The 14,230-nt window shown below is 33.3% G+C and overlaps 1 protein-coding gene across 5 annotated transcripts in view; it reads right to left on the reverse strand.

Moving 5' to 3' along the window:
• Window positions 1-14,230, reverse strand: part of KMT2E (lysine (K)-specific methyltransferase 2E) — an 89,637-nt gene that overhangs the window by 21,890 nt on the left and 53,517 nt on the right. For all 5 annotated transcript variants that reach the window (XM_005862889.2, XM_005862888.2, XM_014536952.1 and 2 more), the window contains 8 exons: window positions 12,902-12,960; window positions 11,594-11,766; window positions 11,221-11,259; window positions 7,854-8,084; window positions 7,600-7,730; window positions 5,829-5,946; window positions 4,775-4,884; window positions 149-413 (listed from right to left, as the gene is read on the reverse strand). In XM_005862889.2, the coding sequence (XP_005862951.1) occupies window positions 149-413; window positions 4,775-4,884; window positions 5,829-5,946; window positions 7,600-7,730; window positions 7,854-8,084; window positions 11,221-11,259; window positions 11,594-11,766; window positions 12,902-12,960 (1,126 nt within the window). The remainder of the gene's footprint in view (window positions 1-148; window positions 414-4,774; window positions 4,885-5,828; window positions 5,947-7,599; window positions 7,731-7,853; window positions 8,085-11,220; window positions 11,260-11,593; window positions 11,767-12,901; window positions 12,961-14,230) is intronic.

A 14,230-nucleotide genomic window follows, 5' to 3' on the forward strand; every position in this document is an offset into this window, starting at 1 on the left:
TGTATAAGTACTTCATTAAATAACAGAATGGACTTAACTTAGAAATTTTACACCATTTTACATAAAACAAAAAAGAGGCTAAAATATGCCAAATTACTTTTTTTTGTTAAATTATTTCATTAAGAACCAATAAACCAAAGTTCAGTACCTGATTATTTGATACTGACAGTCTCAGTGGAGAAAGCTTTCTCTGTTTATTTTCTGGGCTCTTCATTTTATTTGTTGTTCCTTCACAATCCAAAGTAATATTCTGATTTTGCGTATCTTTGTCTTTTGAAATATCCTTTTCTTTTTTTCCTTTTTTCCTTCTTGTCTCATAACCACTATTGATGTTTTCCGTGGACTCAGAACTACGTTTTAGAACAGGGCACTCTGGATTTTCTTTGAGGCATGCGCAATCCACCTTGTACTTACTGGAAAAATAACCAGTTAAATAGTTATTCAAGACATTTTTAAAAACTTGTAAAATTTTATAATTCATTTTAAGCTGCAACTCCACAAAACTGTATGCTATTACTAATTATAAGTAATCCTTACTTTTCACTAATTTGCATTCCTAGTAACTATCTCAAAGAAATTTTATTTTCTTATAAAAACAATGTAATAAAAGTTGATTTCTAGGCCTTCAACCACAAGTATAATTAGTAACAGTTTGCAGAAAAAAAACTCCAATAAAAATTTTTTAAGTACAAGGATACTGTGACTCACATTAAGACAAAAACTGTATTTACTTGAGAGGTTGCAAAGTGTTTTAAAGTATGTATACAAATAACAAATACCCTAAATCTGACCTAAGTAAAAAAAAATGCTAGGTATAATAAATATCAAACCTTAATTAGTTTCTCTTATACTTTACAAATGGTCTCAATAACCAGGTTTCTTTAAAAAACTACATTGAAAAAACTTCAAGTAGTGCTTCCTTTTGCCCTTCAGTGTTCCCTCTTTCAAATGGGAGCTTGATAAATAAATAACTATCTTTCATCTTCACAGTAGTGATAATTATTGCTCTCATTTTACAGATTAAAACTCAAGAGAGAAACAGTATCTTGTCCAAAGTCACACAATAAGTGGTAGGGATTGTATCCAGATTCAGGTCTGTAGGAGTTCAAAGCCCACATTTTTCATTTCAATATTTCTTAATGCTCTGATCTCTTTATCTCTACCACCAAGATTTAGTTCATTTCTAGGATAAATGTCCAAATGTAGGTTAAATAATAATAGAAACTTCCCACCTTGAATGTTTTAAGTAGATTCAAAATTGTTCAAAATAAAAATAATAATTTGCTAAGTTTCTAATACTTCTATTCATTCACTTTCAACACCAGCAGAAAGGCACAGGTCAAACTGCCTGACTGCCTAATTCTCTGAATCAGGTAGACTTCAAATATTAATGGTCTACCTCCTACCTCCCCAAATCAGGTTTAATAGGAACTAGCTTGAAACTCTTTCTAGATGTCTTCTTTAATTTCAGGATAACAGAATTGCATATAATAATGATGGCAACACTAAAGCGTATTAAGTACTTATTTTGTGCAAGGAACTGTTTTAAACACATACTAACTCATTGAATCTTCAAAAAATTTGTTAGGAGAGTGTTATTATTCTCATAGTATACATGAGGTACTGAGGCACTAAGAGATTAAGAAACTGCCCTAACTGGTTTGGTTCAGTGGATAGAGTGTCAGCCTGAGGACTGAAGGGTCCCAGGTTCGATTCCGGTCAAGGGCATGTACCTTGGTTGTGGGCACATCCCCAGTAGGGGGTGTGCAGGAGGCAGCTGGTTGATGTTTCTCTCTTATCGATGTTTCTAACTCTCTATCCCTCTCCCTTCCTCTCTGTGAAAAATCAATAAAATATATTTAGAAAAAAAAAGAAACTGGTCCAAGGTTATACAGCTAATAAGCGATCAAGCTCAGATTGGAAATCAGTCAGATTATTAAAAACTTATATTCTTAACCACTGTGGGATAGTGTCTCTTAAAGTAATGAGTAAAGAGCCATTTTTGCAATATTTCCAACTGTCTTGGGGAGCAAGGACCAAAAAGGAAACATGTAAAGTATTACGATAAATCTGACTCAACAATCAAATAGAAATGCATGCTAAAGTAAGAGGGTTTTCATTGACAAAAACCAAAATGACCATTAAAAACTTCTGCATTTCCATAGGGTACCACACAAAAATTAAAAAGTAAAATACAGAATAGGAGGAAATGAACTGAAATACTTATAACAACCCTCTCCCTTCAAAAAAGTCAGTAAGAAAAAGACTACCCAGCAGAAAAAATGAACAAATGATTAGGCAATTCATAAGAAAGGAAAGCCAAAATCACAAACATATTAAAAGATCCTTGGGTCCATAAAAACAATTAAGGATAATGTAATCTATAATAATAAAAGTGTAATATGCTAATTAGACCAGACGTCCTTCCGGATGAAGCCAGGGCTCTGAGGGAAGCCTGGGTCCCAGGTGCCAGAGGGAAGCCGGTGCCGGCAGCCAGGGGAAGGAAGGCCTACTCTTGCATGAATTTCATGCATTGGGCCTCTAGTTAAAATATAAAAGGGATGCCATTTCACATGGATTAGCATCAATTTTAAAAAAGATGTGGTACACACACACACTGGATTATCACACAGTAATAAAAAGAATGAAATTTTGCCATTGGCAACAACATGGATGGACCTAAAGTCAGAGAGAAAGACAAGTAAAGTGGAGCAAGGAAGTAAAATGGAATACAAACTGGCTATTCATCTATGTTTAATATAAACTGAGGCTGTGCACATTCTACAACACAGCAATTCTACCCTTAGGTCCCTATCATGGAGAGAACATGTACACATGAAGACATGCTCATAAAGTCATAAAAGCCTTTTTAGTAACTCTAAAGCTCCACCAATGGTGGAATAGATAAATACCATCAGTGAAAATAAATGAACTGGAACTACACATAACAGAACTGAACCTCAAAAAGTAATGACTGAGAAAAGATGGAATGCAAAAATCATACAGATTCTAATTTACATATAATTTAAAAATATACAAAATACTAAATCCTATTTAGGGACAAAGGAGGCAAGAATATAAAATGGAGAAATGAAAGTCCCTTCAATAAGTGGTGTTGGGAAAACTGGACAGATACATGCAAAAAAATGAAACTGGACCACTCTCTTATCTCATATACAAAAATAAACTCAAAATGGATTAAAATTTAAATGTAATGCCTGAAATCATAAAACTTCTGAAAACAGAGGTGGTAAACTATCTGACATCAGTCTGAATATTATCTTTTTTAATATGTCCACTTGAGCAAGTGAAACAAATCAAAATAAACAAAGGGGACATCATCAAATTAAAAAGCTTCTACACAGTGAAGGAAACCATCAACAAAACATAAAGACAACCTACAAAATGGGAGAAGATATTTGCAAATGACATACCTAATAAGGGGCTTATATCCAAAATATATAAAGAACCCATAAAACTCAGTAACAAGAAAATAAACAATCCAATCAAGAATGGGCAGAGGACACGAGAAGACATTTCTCCAAAGAAAGAAGATATACAAATGGCCATCAGACATATGAAAAGATGCTCAACATCACTAATCATAAGTGAAATGCAAATCAAAACCACAATGAGATAACACCAGTCAGAATGGCTGCTATCAAAGTCAACAAATAATGTGTGGGGGAAGATGTGTAGGAAAGAAGGACCCTTTTGCACTGTTGGTGGGGCTGCAAACTGGTACAGCGACTTTGGAAAACAGTATGTAAATCCCTCAAAAAAACTTAAAATAGATCTACCATAACAATCATAAATACACTTCTGAGTATTTATCAGAGGAAAATGAAAACACTAATTTGAAAAGATACATGCATCCCTACGTTCACTGCAGCATTTACAATAGCCAAGTTATGAAAACAACCTAGGTGTCCATTGATAAATGAATGTATAAAAAAGAAGTGGTATACATACACATACACACACATACACACACACACACACACACACACACACACACACACACACACACACACACACACACTGGATTAACACACAGCAATAAAAAAGAATGAAATTTTGCCATTGGCAACAGCATGAATGGACCTAAAGGATATTACACTAAGTGAAATAAGTCACAGAGAAAGACAAATACTCTGTGGTTTCACTATGTGGAATCTAAAAAAACAAACGAATGAAACAAAAACAGACTATAAATAGAGACCAAAAGGGATGGTTCGGAGAGAGGAGGAGGGTAGAGGGATAGGTGAAAAAGGTGAAGGAATATAGAAATATATTTGATATTTGCATGATGAGCTATTAAAAGAATTAGTGGGGTAATTAGGTTGTAAGGTATAAAAATGTAGAATCACCATATCAAACAACTGAAACTAATATAACTGATATAATATTGCATAGCAATTACACAAATAAAAAATAAAAGAAGGGAAAAATTCTTACATAAACAAGGTCAGTGTTGTAGTTTTAAAAAGGGAAAGTTTGTTAAGTATATTTTACTACCTTTTACAGAATAATAAAACAACTGCATATTTAAAAAAAATAAGGTCAGTGTTGTATGGCTGAATCAGGATTACTAGTCATAATTACTATTAGCATTTTCATTACAGTAGTAATTAAGGAATGTATGGAAAAGAACTAAGCAGCTTTGCTGTAATGGAAGCTGATACCAAAATGCTTGTAAATAAAAATAAAAAGTTGTGGACATTAAGGAAATATTTTGAAAGAACAGATATCTTATTTACAGATTTGAACTTACCAATTCCCATAGTCAAAATCAAAGGCAATAGTAATTTCAGTTCCCTTTGGAATGTTTTGTATAGAATAAATGTAAAGATGTATGGTTCCATCTTCAATTTCATGCCTCACCTATTAGTTAAAAGAACAATTTTATATTTCTATAGATTATTTTTTACATTTAGAAGCATCTCACCCTACCATTTTGAAAACTATTCAAAGTAACTCACAAATACAACATGGAAAACAATGGCATTTAATTACAAGACTTGTAACTATAAATCAGTGGTAATCAACTGGGAAAGTGATACATAAATGCAAGTCTGATGCAAGCTCTACAGCCCACCATGTAGTACTGAAAAGAAAATACTGTATTTTATCAATTCTACAATGCATATTTTTTCACCTTTTAGCATCTCTGAAATAGGGAGTTTTTAAAGTGATGGCATCTTTAACCTGATGAAATGCAGTAATGGTACAGTTAACACTGTACTTTTTCTATGACAGACACTGCTCTAGGTACTTTACATGACCACTTTAGTTCTCATAACACCTTTTTACAGATAAAATTGAAGTACAAAATTATAAATCTAGCTAGTCAAAGAGAAGACATGAATCTAGTAAGTCTGGCTTCAAACCTTACATTCTTAAGGGTAACATTATATAACAATAAAATTAAAAACTTTCATTTTTCCATGAACAACAACAAAACCAGAAATATACTCAAAATTAAAACACAATTTTATCGTAGCACATATAAAATCATTTTAGCTTTCAGCGTTGTCATCTACCTTGATCAAATTAGAACATATATTTGACCCATATATACAGAATCTTCTAGGATAAACAGAATCTAATATTTCCTCTTACAAGAAACATCAAAATTTCTTCAATGTGTAAAGTAATTTTTAAGACCTCAAAGCCAATATCACCTAAATTTTCACAATGGAAAGATGCTGGAGTATAAAATGCATCAACAGTTAAGAAGTGTTTTTAGGCTACCAGACTGTGGTTAATACTCAAATTCCACATACCCCTCCAACCTCTGCCTCCCAAAAAGATTTCTATAAGCTTACCTCTGCATTGGGTGTACAAGAACGCCTGATGAACCGAGCCTCATTCCCAAAAGTCCTTGCATCAACACACATTTCTAGCCCATGAAATTTAGAATAGAATAAAACAAAAGGGTATGGTCTACAAAGAAAGAAATGCATTATAAACCATTAACATTTTGAGTTTAAGAAACTTCTAAAAGACTTACAGTAAGTAGTGAAATCAAGAAATTGAATATAAAAAAGCTTGATACCAAAACCTACTCTTAACCACTAGGCTAGTTCAAGCTAATAAGGTTTTTACCTGTTCCTATATCCTTACATAAGTCAAAGATAATTAACTGGATGTGGAAATTCAAGTTTACAAAGATAAGAAGGGAGTGATTATTACCTTTACAGGACTTATAATTGGACTGGAAGCCTGGTGCACAAAATTCCTGCACCGGGGGGGGGGGGCGCGTGATGTATGTCCCTCAACCCAGCCTGCACCCTCTCCAATCTGGGACCGGTGGGATCGGGCCTAAAAGGGCAGTCAGACATTCCTCTCACAATCTAGGACTGCTGGCTCCCAACCGCTCGCCTGATTGCCCCTAACTGCTTCTGCCTGCCAGCCTGATCACCCCCTAACGACCCCCCTGCCAGCCTAATCGACACCTAACTGCTCCTCTGCTGGCCCGATTGCCCCTAACTGCCCTCCCTTGCCAGCCTGGTCGCCCCTATCTGCCCTCTCCTGCAGGCCTGGTCCCCTCCCCCCACAACTGCCCTCCTCTGTAGGCCTGGTTCCCTCCAACCGCCCTCCCCTGCAGGGCTGGTCCCCCCCAACTGCCCTCCACTGCAGGCCTGGGTCCCCCCCAACTATCCTCCCCTGCAGGCCTGGTCACCCCCAACTGCCATCCTCTGCCGGCCTGGTCACCCCTAACTGCCCTCCCCTGCAGGCCTGATTGCCCCCAACTGCCCTCCCCTGCCGGCCATCTTATGGTGGCCACCTTGTGTGTTGGAGTGATGGTCAATTTGCATATTACCTCTTTATTAGACAGGATGCTTTTAAAGTCCCTATCTCCTTGCGCATTTAAGTGTTTGAGTTGTAGCTCTGTTTCAGTCAAATTTGCTATATAAAAGGGAAGGATTCACATATATCTTTTGTATCTTAAATAAAAGCTCAAGTTATAAACAAATATTTTTAATAATTATAGCATATAGACTGAGAATGTTATCTCTCTAGAGATACACACATACTTCTAGACTTCAGGGAAGCAATGGCTGTGATAGGAACACATCAATTTCCTCCCAAAATCACAAACCATAGAAGAGGCCTCCAAAGCCATTCCATACCTAGAGTGTGGGAGTTGAAAATGGTGGCAATAATGTAAGATCAAATCTATCATCTAATAAAGAGGAAGAGGTTTTGCCGGTGGTAGGCACCAATGGTCTTTTCAGGTTCTAGCAATTATATTACAAGGAATTAGGAAAGGTGCTGGATGGAAATTTCCTTATAATCTCAGGTAATCGAGTTTTTAATTAATATCCACCTACATTGCTATAGTTTATCTTTGAAGTAGATTGTTTTAGTGTCAGCAAGATAAAAATGGGTAAGAGACAGGAATATATCTGCATTTTTATATTTTATTATAGTTCAAAAATTATTAGTTACTGTTCAACTACACTACTGTTTTAAATACTAAAATGATCACTTAGGAAAACAAAATACATATAATACACAGCATCTTGGTTAAAAATAGCAAAAAATTCAATAAAGAACAATAGAAAACTAATATGGGAAAATAAATGCATATACCTCTTAAAGAAATATCCATTTGCTTCAAATTGTTCTCTTAGCATAAATTTTCCTCTATATTCAATGATAAGTGCATCAGGAGGCAAATCTTTTGCAGATTTCAGAATTTTCTTATTTTTTTGTATATGGCTCTAAAAATTAGAGAAATGTTGAGATTAATTAAACCTTAATGCTTTTAGTCTAACTACTTTAAGATATAGAGTAGAAAAAATAAGGTTTTTGTTTTATAACATTTTGGCAAATGATATATTTACCTCTACAGGAGGCTTGAAGAGCGAATTGTTGGTATTCAAATTTGATTTATTTATCTCTTTTTTGTCATTTCCATTGCCTAATCTCAGAGCTAATCTTTGTGCCTCTCTCTGAACACCCTCGCTATACTGGTTATTATTTGCCTCTTCATATCGATCCATCCATGCTTTGATTTTTGTCTCCCATCCAAAATTTGAACCATCAGATGAAGGATCAATCTCTGGAGCTGAACCCTAAAATCACAACAAACTAAGCATTAATATCTGGACTTCAAATATTTATACATATATATATATACATACAAAATCAATGACCATATAAGATATAAACTAGACATTAATGCTAGGCTTTTTAAGTTGGTCCTAGTAAAAAGAGCACCATAAATGAGCGGTTTACTACATTTTTATACTACATGCCACACAAATATGAGCTGGAAAACTGAAGGAAGCCGAGTTAAGTCAGAATAGTAGAAATTCAAGTTTCACCATCACTACTGTAGTTAAATGAAGGCTATCAATAAAATTGCAACTACCCAAAGGTTTGGAGTCATTGTCAGCTAATGTTTAAAAAAAGAAAGATGAAATTTTTTATTTTAGAAACTGCCAATATCTACTCGGTCCTCACAGCTCTATTTAACCAGAATAAATGGGATTATTATGTAAACTACACATATTGCATATTAAGTATAAACATTTTATATACACTAAAATTTTAACATTTTATAACAAAAATATTCTTGATATCTTAATTAGTATAATTCCAATTGTCCCCATAATAAATTTGACGTGAGAATAAAATGTTTCATAGAATGTGAAATACCCCAATGGTCCATGGCCTAAATTCAAGGGTCATAATGAGGGCAAGAACTTTCAAGCTTAAGTGCTTGCTCCTCTATAGCCCCTATTAAAACCTGTAAGATAAGAATTCTAAATGCCAAGTAATAAAAAGTTACCACCTCTCTTCTTAATGTTACAAAAAAAAAAAGAGACATTTTTTCCCACTGGAATGCAATTTATATAAAGGCACAATTACCATTCATTTAAAAAATTTATTAAAATCTGAACTAGGTCAGGGTTCCATTCCCAGTCAGGGTACATGTCTGGGTTGTGGGCTCGATCCTCAGCAGGGGGTGTACAGGATTATTCTCTGTCATCATTGATGTTTCTAGCCCTCTCTACCTTCCTCTCTCTGAAATCAATAAAAACATTTTTTAAAATTTCCTGAACCCCTACAATTTGTATTTGCAATCTTAGGATGAAGATCAATTAATGCAGATAATAAGAACAAATATTTTACCTTATCATTAGAATAATTCAAATGTATAACAAATTTAATGTAAAATTTCAATTTAGTTGTAAATGCTGTTGTTTTCTTTCTACAATATTAAACTTTGATAAAAGATTTTGTCTATATGTACAATCTAACAGAACTGAAATTTTATCATATATAGATATAATAAAAATCCTTATATGTCCTGTTAGACATGTAAATGTGTACAGAAACACTAAAATTTACCATCAGTCAACCTTCCCTATACTTGTCTACAATAAAACAAACTACAGTTGAACTGTGAACACAGGTTTGAACTTCATGGGTCCATTTATATGTGGATTTTTAAAAATAACTATCTGTATTATTTTCCATCTGTGGTTGGGAGTCCGCAGATACAGAGGCCTAGCTGTATGCATTTATCTAAGCCATTTTATATAGGGTACTTGATATCTGTGTGTGTGTGTGGGGCGGGGGGGGTGTTCTGGAACCAAGCCTCCTTGGACATCAAGTGATAACTTAAGTTTTGGGGAGTCAAAAGTTATACTTGAAATTTTAACTGTGCAGGAGGTTGATGTCCCTAACCCTGGCATTGTTCAAGGGTCAAATGTATAGTAAGTTGCTCAACTATTTGATTGGGATAGATTTATTTCACTAATTGATATTTTATATACGTACATATTCTACATTATAATGACTACTTGATAAAGAACAGATTTTTATACAAATGAGACGCTACATATTAAGGCTTTCCTCAGCATTTTAAAAGAAATCTATCCGTTTTCAAATTTTTATTTGTTTTGCATCTTCCCCTCCCCATCGCCTCAGAAAACACTCTATACTGAGCTGGTAATCTTTAATACAGCTCTTTTGTATCTCTTGAATCTTATAAACACTACAGAATTACTTAGTAGAGTTGTCATGATCTTAAAGAGATATCTTCAAATTAAGAAAAAGATATCTTTAAAAATGCTCAGACTCACTACTTCACATAATAAATGAAAATATTTCAGTTAAGTAAAACATGCCCCTTCCTCATTAAGCCTCCTTTAAACTGATTAGATAAATTGGGAAGAAAGGAAAATAGCTGGAGTATCAGTTGTACTAACAGCTTAATCCAAAATCTTTTTCAGACCTCCATTTTCAGTGTCAGAGAAAATACCATAAATCCAGATTTAATATACTACAGTTGAACTGTGAAAAACAGTATGAAATTCCAACCTCAATATATAAAGAACATTTTGTGAAACTTTGGACTTATTAACATTTTTGAGAAAGAATTACAAAAGTACATAATAATAATTGGACAACTGCTTATCCTCCAGTAATGTGGAATTAATGAATAATTATTATTGAATAATAAATAATTATTATAATTACTATTAAATAATGAGTAATTATTATACTACATGGACAACAGATATACTGTAACATGCTCCCCACATCCTATTTCAACATCTGACAACTTGGAAAATCCATTATCCTTTACTGCCTAATTTAAAAAGCTATAGTAACACTGTAAAGCTGACCTCTATGATCCAACACAAACCTATCTCTTAGGGGGAGGCAGAGCTGGGGAGCCTTGCTTCTCTCAGCAATCTTGGCATCTACAAAATTGAGGATTTATTCTAATTAATTCAAGGTACAAGTGACTAGTTTGTACTATTATTAATATGGTGGATCTATGGTGATTTTATAGTATTTTATAATAACATGACTAAATCACTAGAATCCCAACTATGCAAAGCAGTAAAATTTCAAATTCCAAATGTGATTTTGCATACAATTGTCTAGTATATTAACACCAAGTGTACTAGAGACATGGAATAAAACAGTAACTGAAATTCAGTTTTCTTGAAATTTTAATATTAGAAATTGTTCGTATATCTCCTCCTTTTGGCTATTTTAACAATGCTAATAAACTCTAAGAGTGGCATATTTATCCAATTAGAATTCTCTATGGCCCAACTTCTGATAAAGATAATAAGCAATGAAATGACACATAGTGAAGAAAGCATAAAGATTACGAACAAACAACAACTTAGTAAACTCTTGAATAATGGACAGTTGCTAACAAGGGCTTAAATTTAACATACTTACCTTAACTCTTGATGACTTCCTAGATCCTTCACGAAAGGCCTGAAAAAAAATGGAATTCTGAGTTTTGAATATAATTAATATTTAAGAATCAATCAGTTCACTGAAGTCTCATAATAACAAAAAGTCGGTATAACCACCAGAACTAGGAGAATGTTTAAATTAGAACGTAAAAAATATATATGATACAATGCTAAGAAAAAGTCTAAATTTTCTGTGTGATCAATATTACAATAATGGAAAATTATTTCCATTACTTATTTCCAAGTACTATTTGATAAAAATTAGAAGGATATAAAAAATATTATAGTAATTCCTGTAAAATTCAGCTCCCACCACTTTCTATGTTACTCATCTAAAAAAATAAAAAACTTACTTTTTTACATTTTGAAATGTTTTGTTCTTTCTCCCCACTTTTTTTCCTTCTTTTATCATTAACCTTAGAAACTCTTGAAGTAGTTAAAGTAATAGATGTTGGGGTATGCTGAAATGCAGTATACAATTCCACAGGAACCTCATCACCACTCTCAGTTGCACTGGTATCACCATCTTTAAGGCAAAATAAAAATTACGGCATGTGTAATACTTCTATTTCAAACAATAAGACAGCATTCCACACAAGAAACTATTATATATCCATTTTTCTGAAGAATAAACATTTTTTTCCACTTCTTCACTTATATTAAGATACATTTAAATGCAAGCTTCGGCCTGGCTGAAGTGGTTCATTGTTTGAGCATCAACCTATGAACCAGGTGGTCACAGTTTTATTCCCAGTCAGGGCACGTGCCAGGGTTGCAGGCCAGTGCGGGGCGTGCAGGAGGCAGCCGAGAATGATTCTCTCATCATTGATGTTTCTATCTCTCTCTCCCTACCTTCCTCTCTGAAATCAATAAAAATATATTTTAACAACAAAAAAATGCAAACTATGAATGTCAGTTCTCATATTTAGGCTAGAAAGGCTAAAAAAGTTTGACAACACACTCAAATGGTGTGACTGTGGGAAACACGCAGTTGCATACATTGCCAAAGGAAATTTAAAATTCCCTGCAAAGGGTAGCCAAATCTAGCAAAATTCTATATGCACTCAGCCTTTCACTCAACAATCCCTTTTCTAGGGATCTATCCAAAGATAAAATGACAAAAGCACACAAAAACATATGCAAGAGAGTTTCATTGAAAGTACTATTTGTAATAAAAATAAAATAAAACAAAAAATGAAAACAACCCAAATGTCCATGAAACAGGAATAGTTCAATAAACTATGATTATTCAAACCCAGTTGTATTGGTATCAGCATGTTTTAAGTCAAAATGGAAGTTGTAGCAATGTTATACTTCTAAATTCTGTTCCTAAAAATGAAAGAAACACTATTCCAAATAATAAACTAATGAATCCACATCTTTTCAAAGAGCAAACATATTTAACTTCTTTAAACCAACAGGTTACCTATGTATTTTCCTATACAATTAAAATTTTTTATTTATTTTTCTCTAATTTCCATATTTCCTACATTCTTATTCTATAATCTGTAAAAAAGAATATTTAAAAATCTATATCCGAGATTGTAAATTATATACAATCAACATTCAGCAGTAAGGTATTTCCATCCGACTAAAAATATGCAGGCCACTTATTCTCTCAATCACACTAATCCTACTTAGTATAGATCTTTTTCACCCACCTGACAAATTTTCCCTTTTTCGGCGTTGTAGTAGCACTGCTCTCTCTTTATCCAAACTCCTACATTTAAAATATTAGCATGATTATTATTTATCAAACTTCCATAAATTTAAATATAAAGCAGATTTGTTTTAAATATGACAAACTTATAATTTCCTTAATGTTCTCACTGAAAAATCAACAGTATAAAATACATGTATTGCCCCTTGCCTCACATTAGATTTCATTTAGCATCATTAGCATTATATGCCAGTTTAGTGACTATAATTGCACTATTAAGAAAAATCATTTTTTTTTTATCGTAGAAAACTAGTACATCTTTTTTAAAGAAATTTTAATTGAATATTTAAAGCAAACAGTCTGGAAAAGAATGTTAACATGTGTAACAAAAGTTATAAATTAAATTTCTTAAAAGAAATGAATGACACTAAATTAAGAGTCTATTTGCATTATACCATTTGCCTAAAATTATTTCCACTTTTGAAATAATACACACTGAACATTTAATTAAGTAAAATATTTCATTAACTTCCTTCAGCCTCCACTCATGAAGTACATTACATCATCAATAGTAATTGTTTTACTTTATTTCCCCCTATATTTTACTGTCTAACTTATTAGTCTAGAGGTCAAATAACACTAGATAGTATTTTGAGATGGGAGAATAAGGGCTCTAGACCAAAAGGCCTACAACTTAGTAACAGACTTGCCTTAATGTCTACTAGGATATGCAACAATCCTATAGCACCAATGATAACTATCTTAGTCATCACAGAATGATGGCAGTTATTGCTCAATTGACTGCCTTCTCTAAAGGTCAGTTTTTAATCAACTCTTACTGATTAAAATAACATTTAACAACAGCTACTTATCTCATCAAAAAATAGCCCTAGCCGGTTTGGCTCATATATGATAATTGTTTTGTGGTTATGGTTATTTTTAAAAATTCTTTTTGGTACATATACATAAATACATATATCTTGAAATACATAAAGATACATATGAATAAAATAATATATCTTGGATTTACATTAAAATAGTATGTGAAGGGGAGAAGAAATAGATAGCAAAATAAATGAAAAAAGGTTGTTGATAATTGTTGAAGCAGGGTGGTGGAAATATGTGGATTCAGTATACTATTTATTTTTATATAGGTTTGAAATATCCTAATAAAAATATTTTTTAAAACATACAAAAGGACCAGTAGGTGTGGCTCGGCAGTTGAGCGTCAACCTATGAACCGGAGGTCATGGTTCGATTCCTGGTCAGGGCACATGCCCGGGTTACAACTTGATCCCCAGGAGGGACATGCAGGAGGCAGCCAATCAAT

The sequence above is a fragment of the Myotis brandtii genome, unplaced genomic scaffold, assembly GCF_000412655.1.
Source record: "Myotis brandtii unplaced genomic scaffold, ASM41265v1 scaffold17, whole genome shotgun sequence".
NCBI lineage: Eukaryota > Metazoa > Chordata > Mammalia > Chiroptera > Vespertilionidae > Myotis > Myotis brandtii.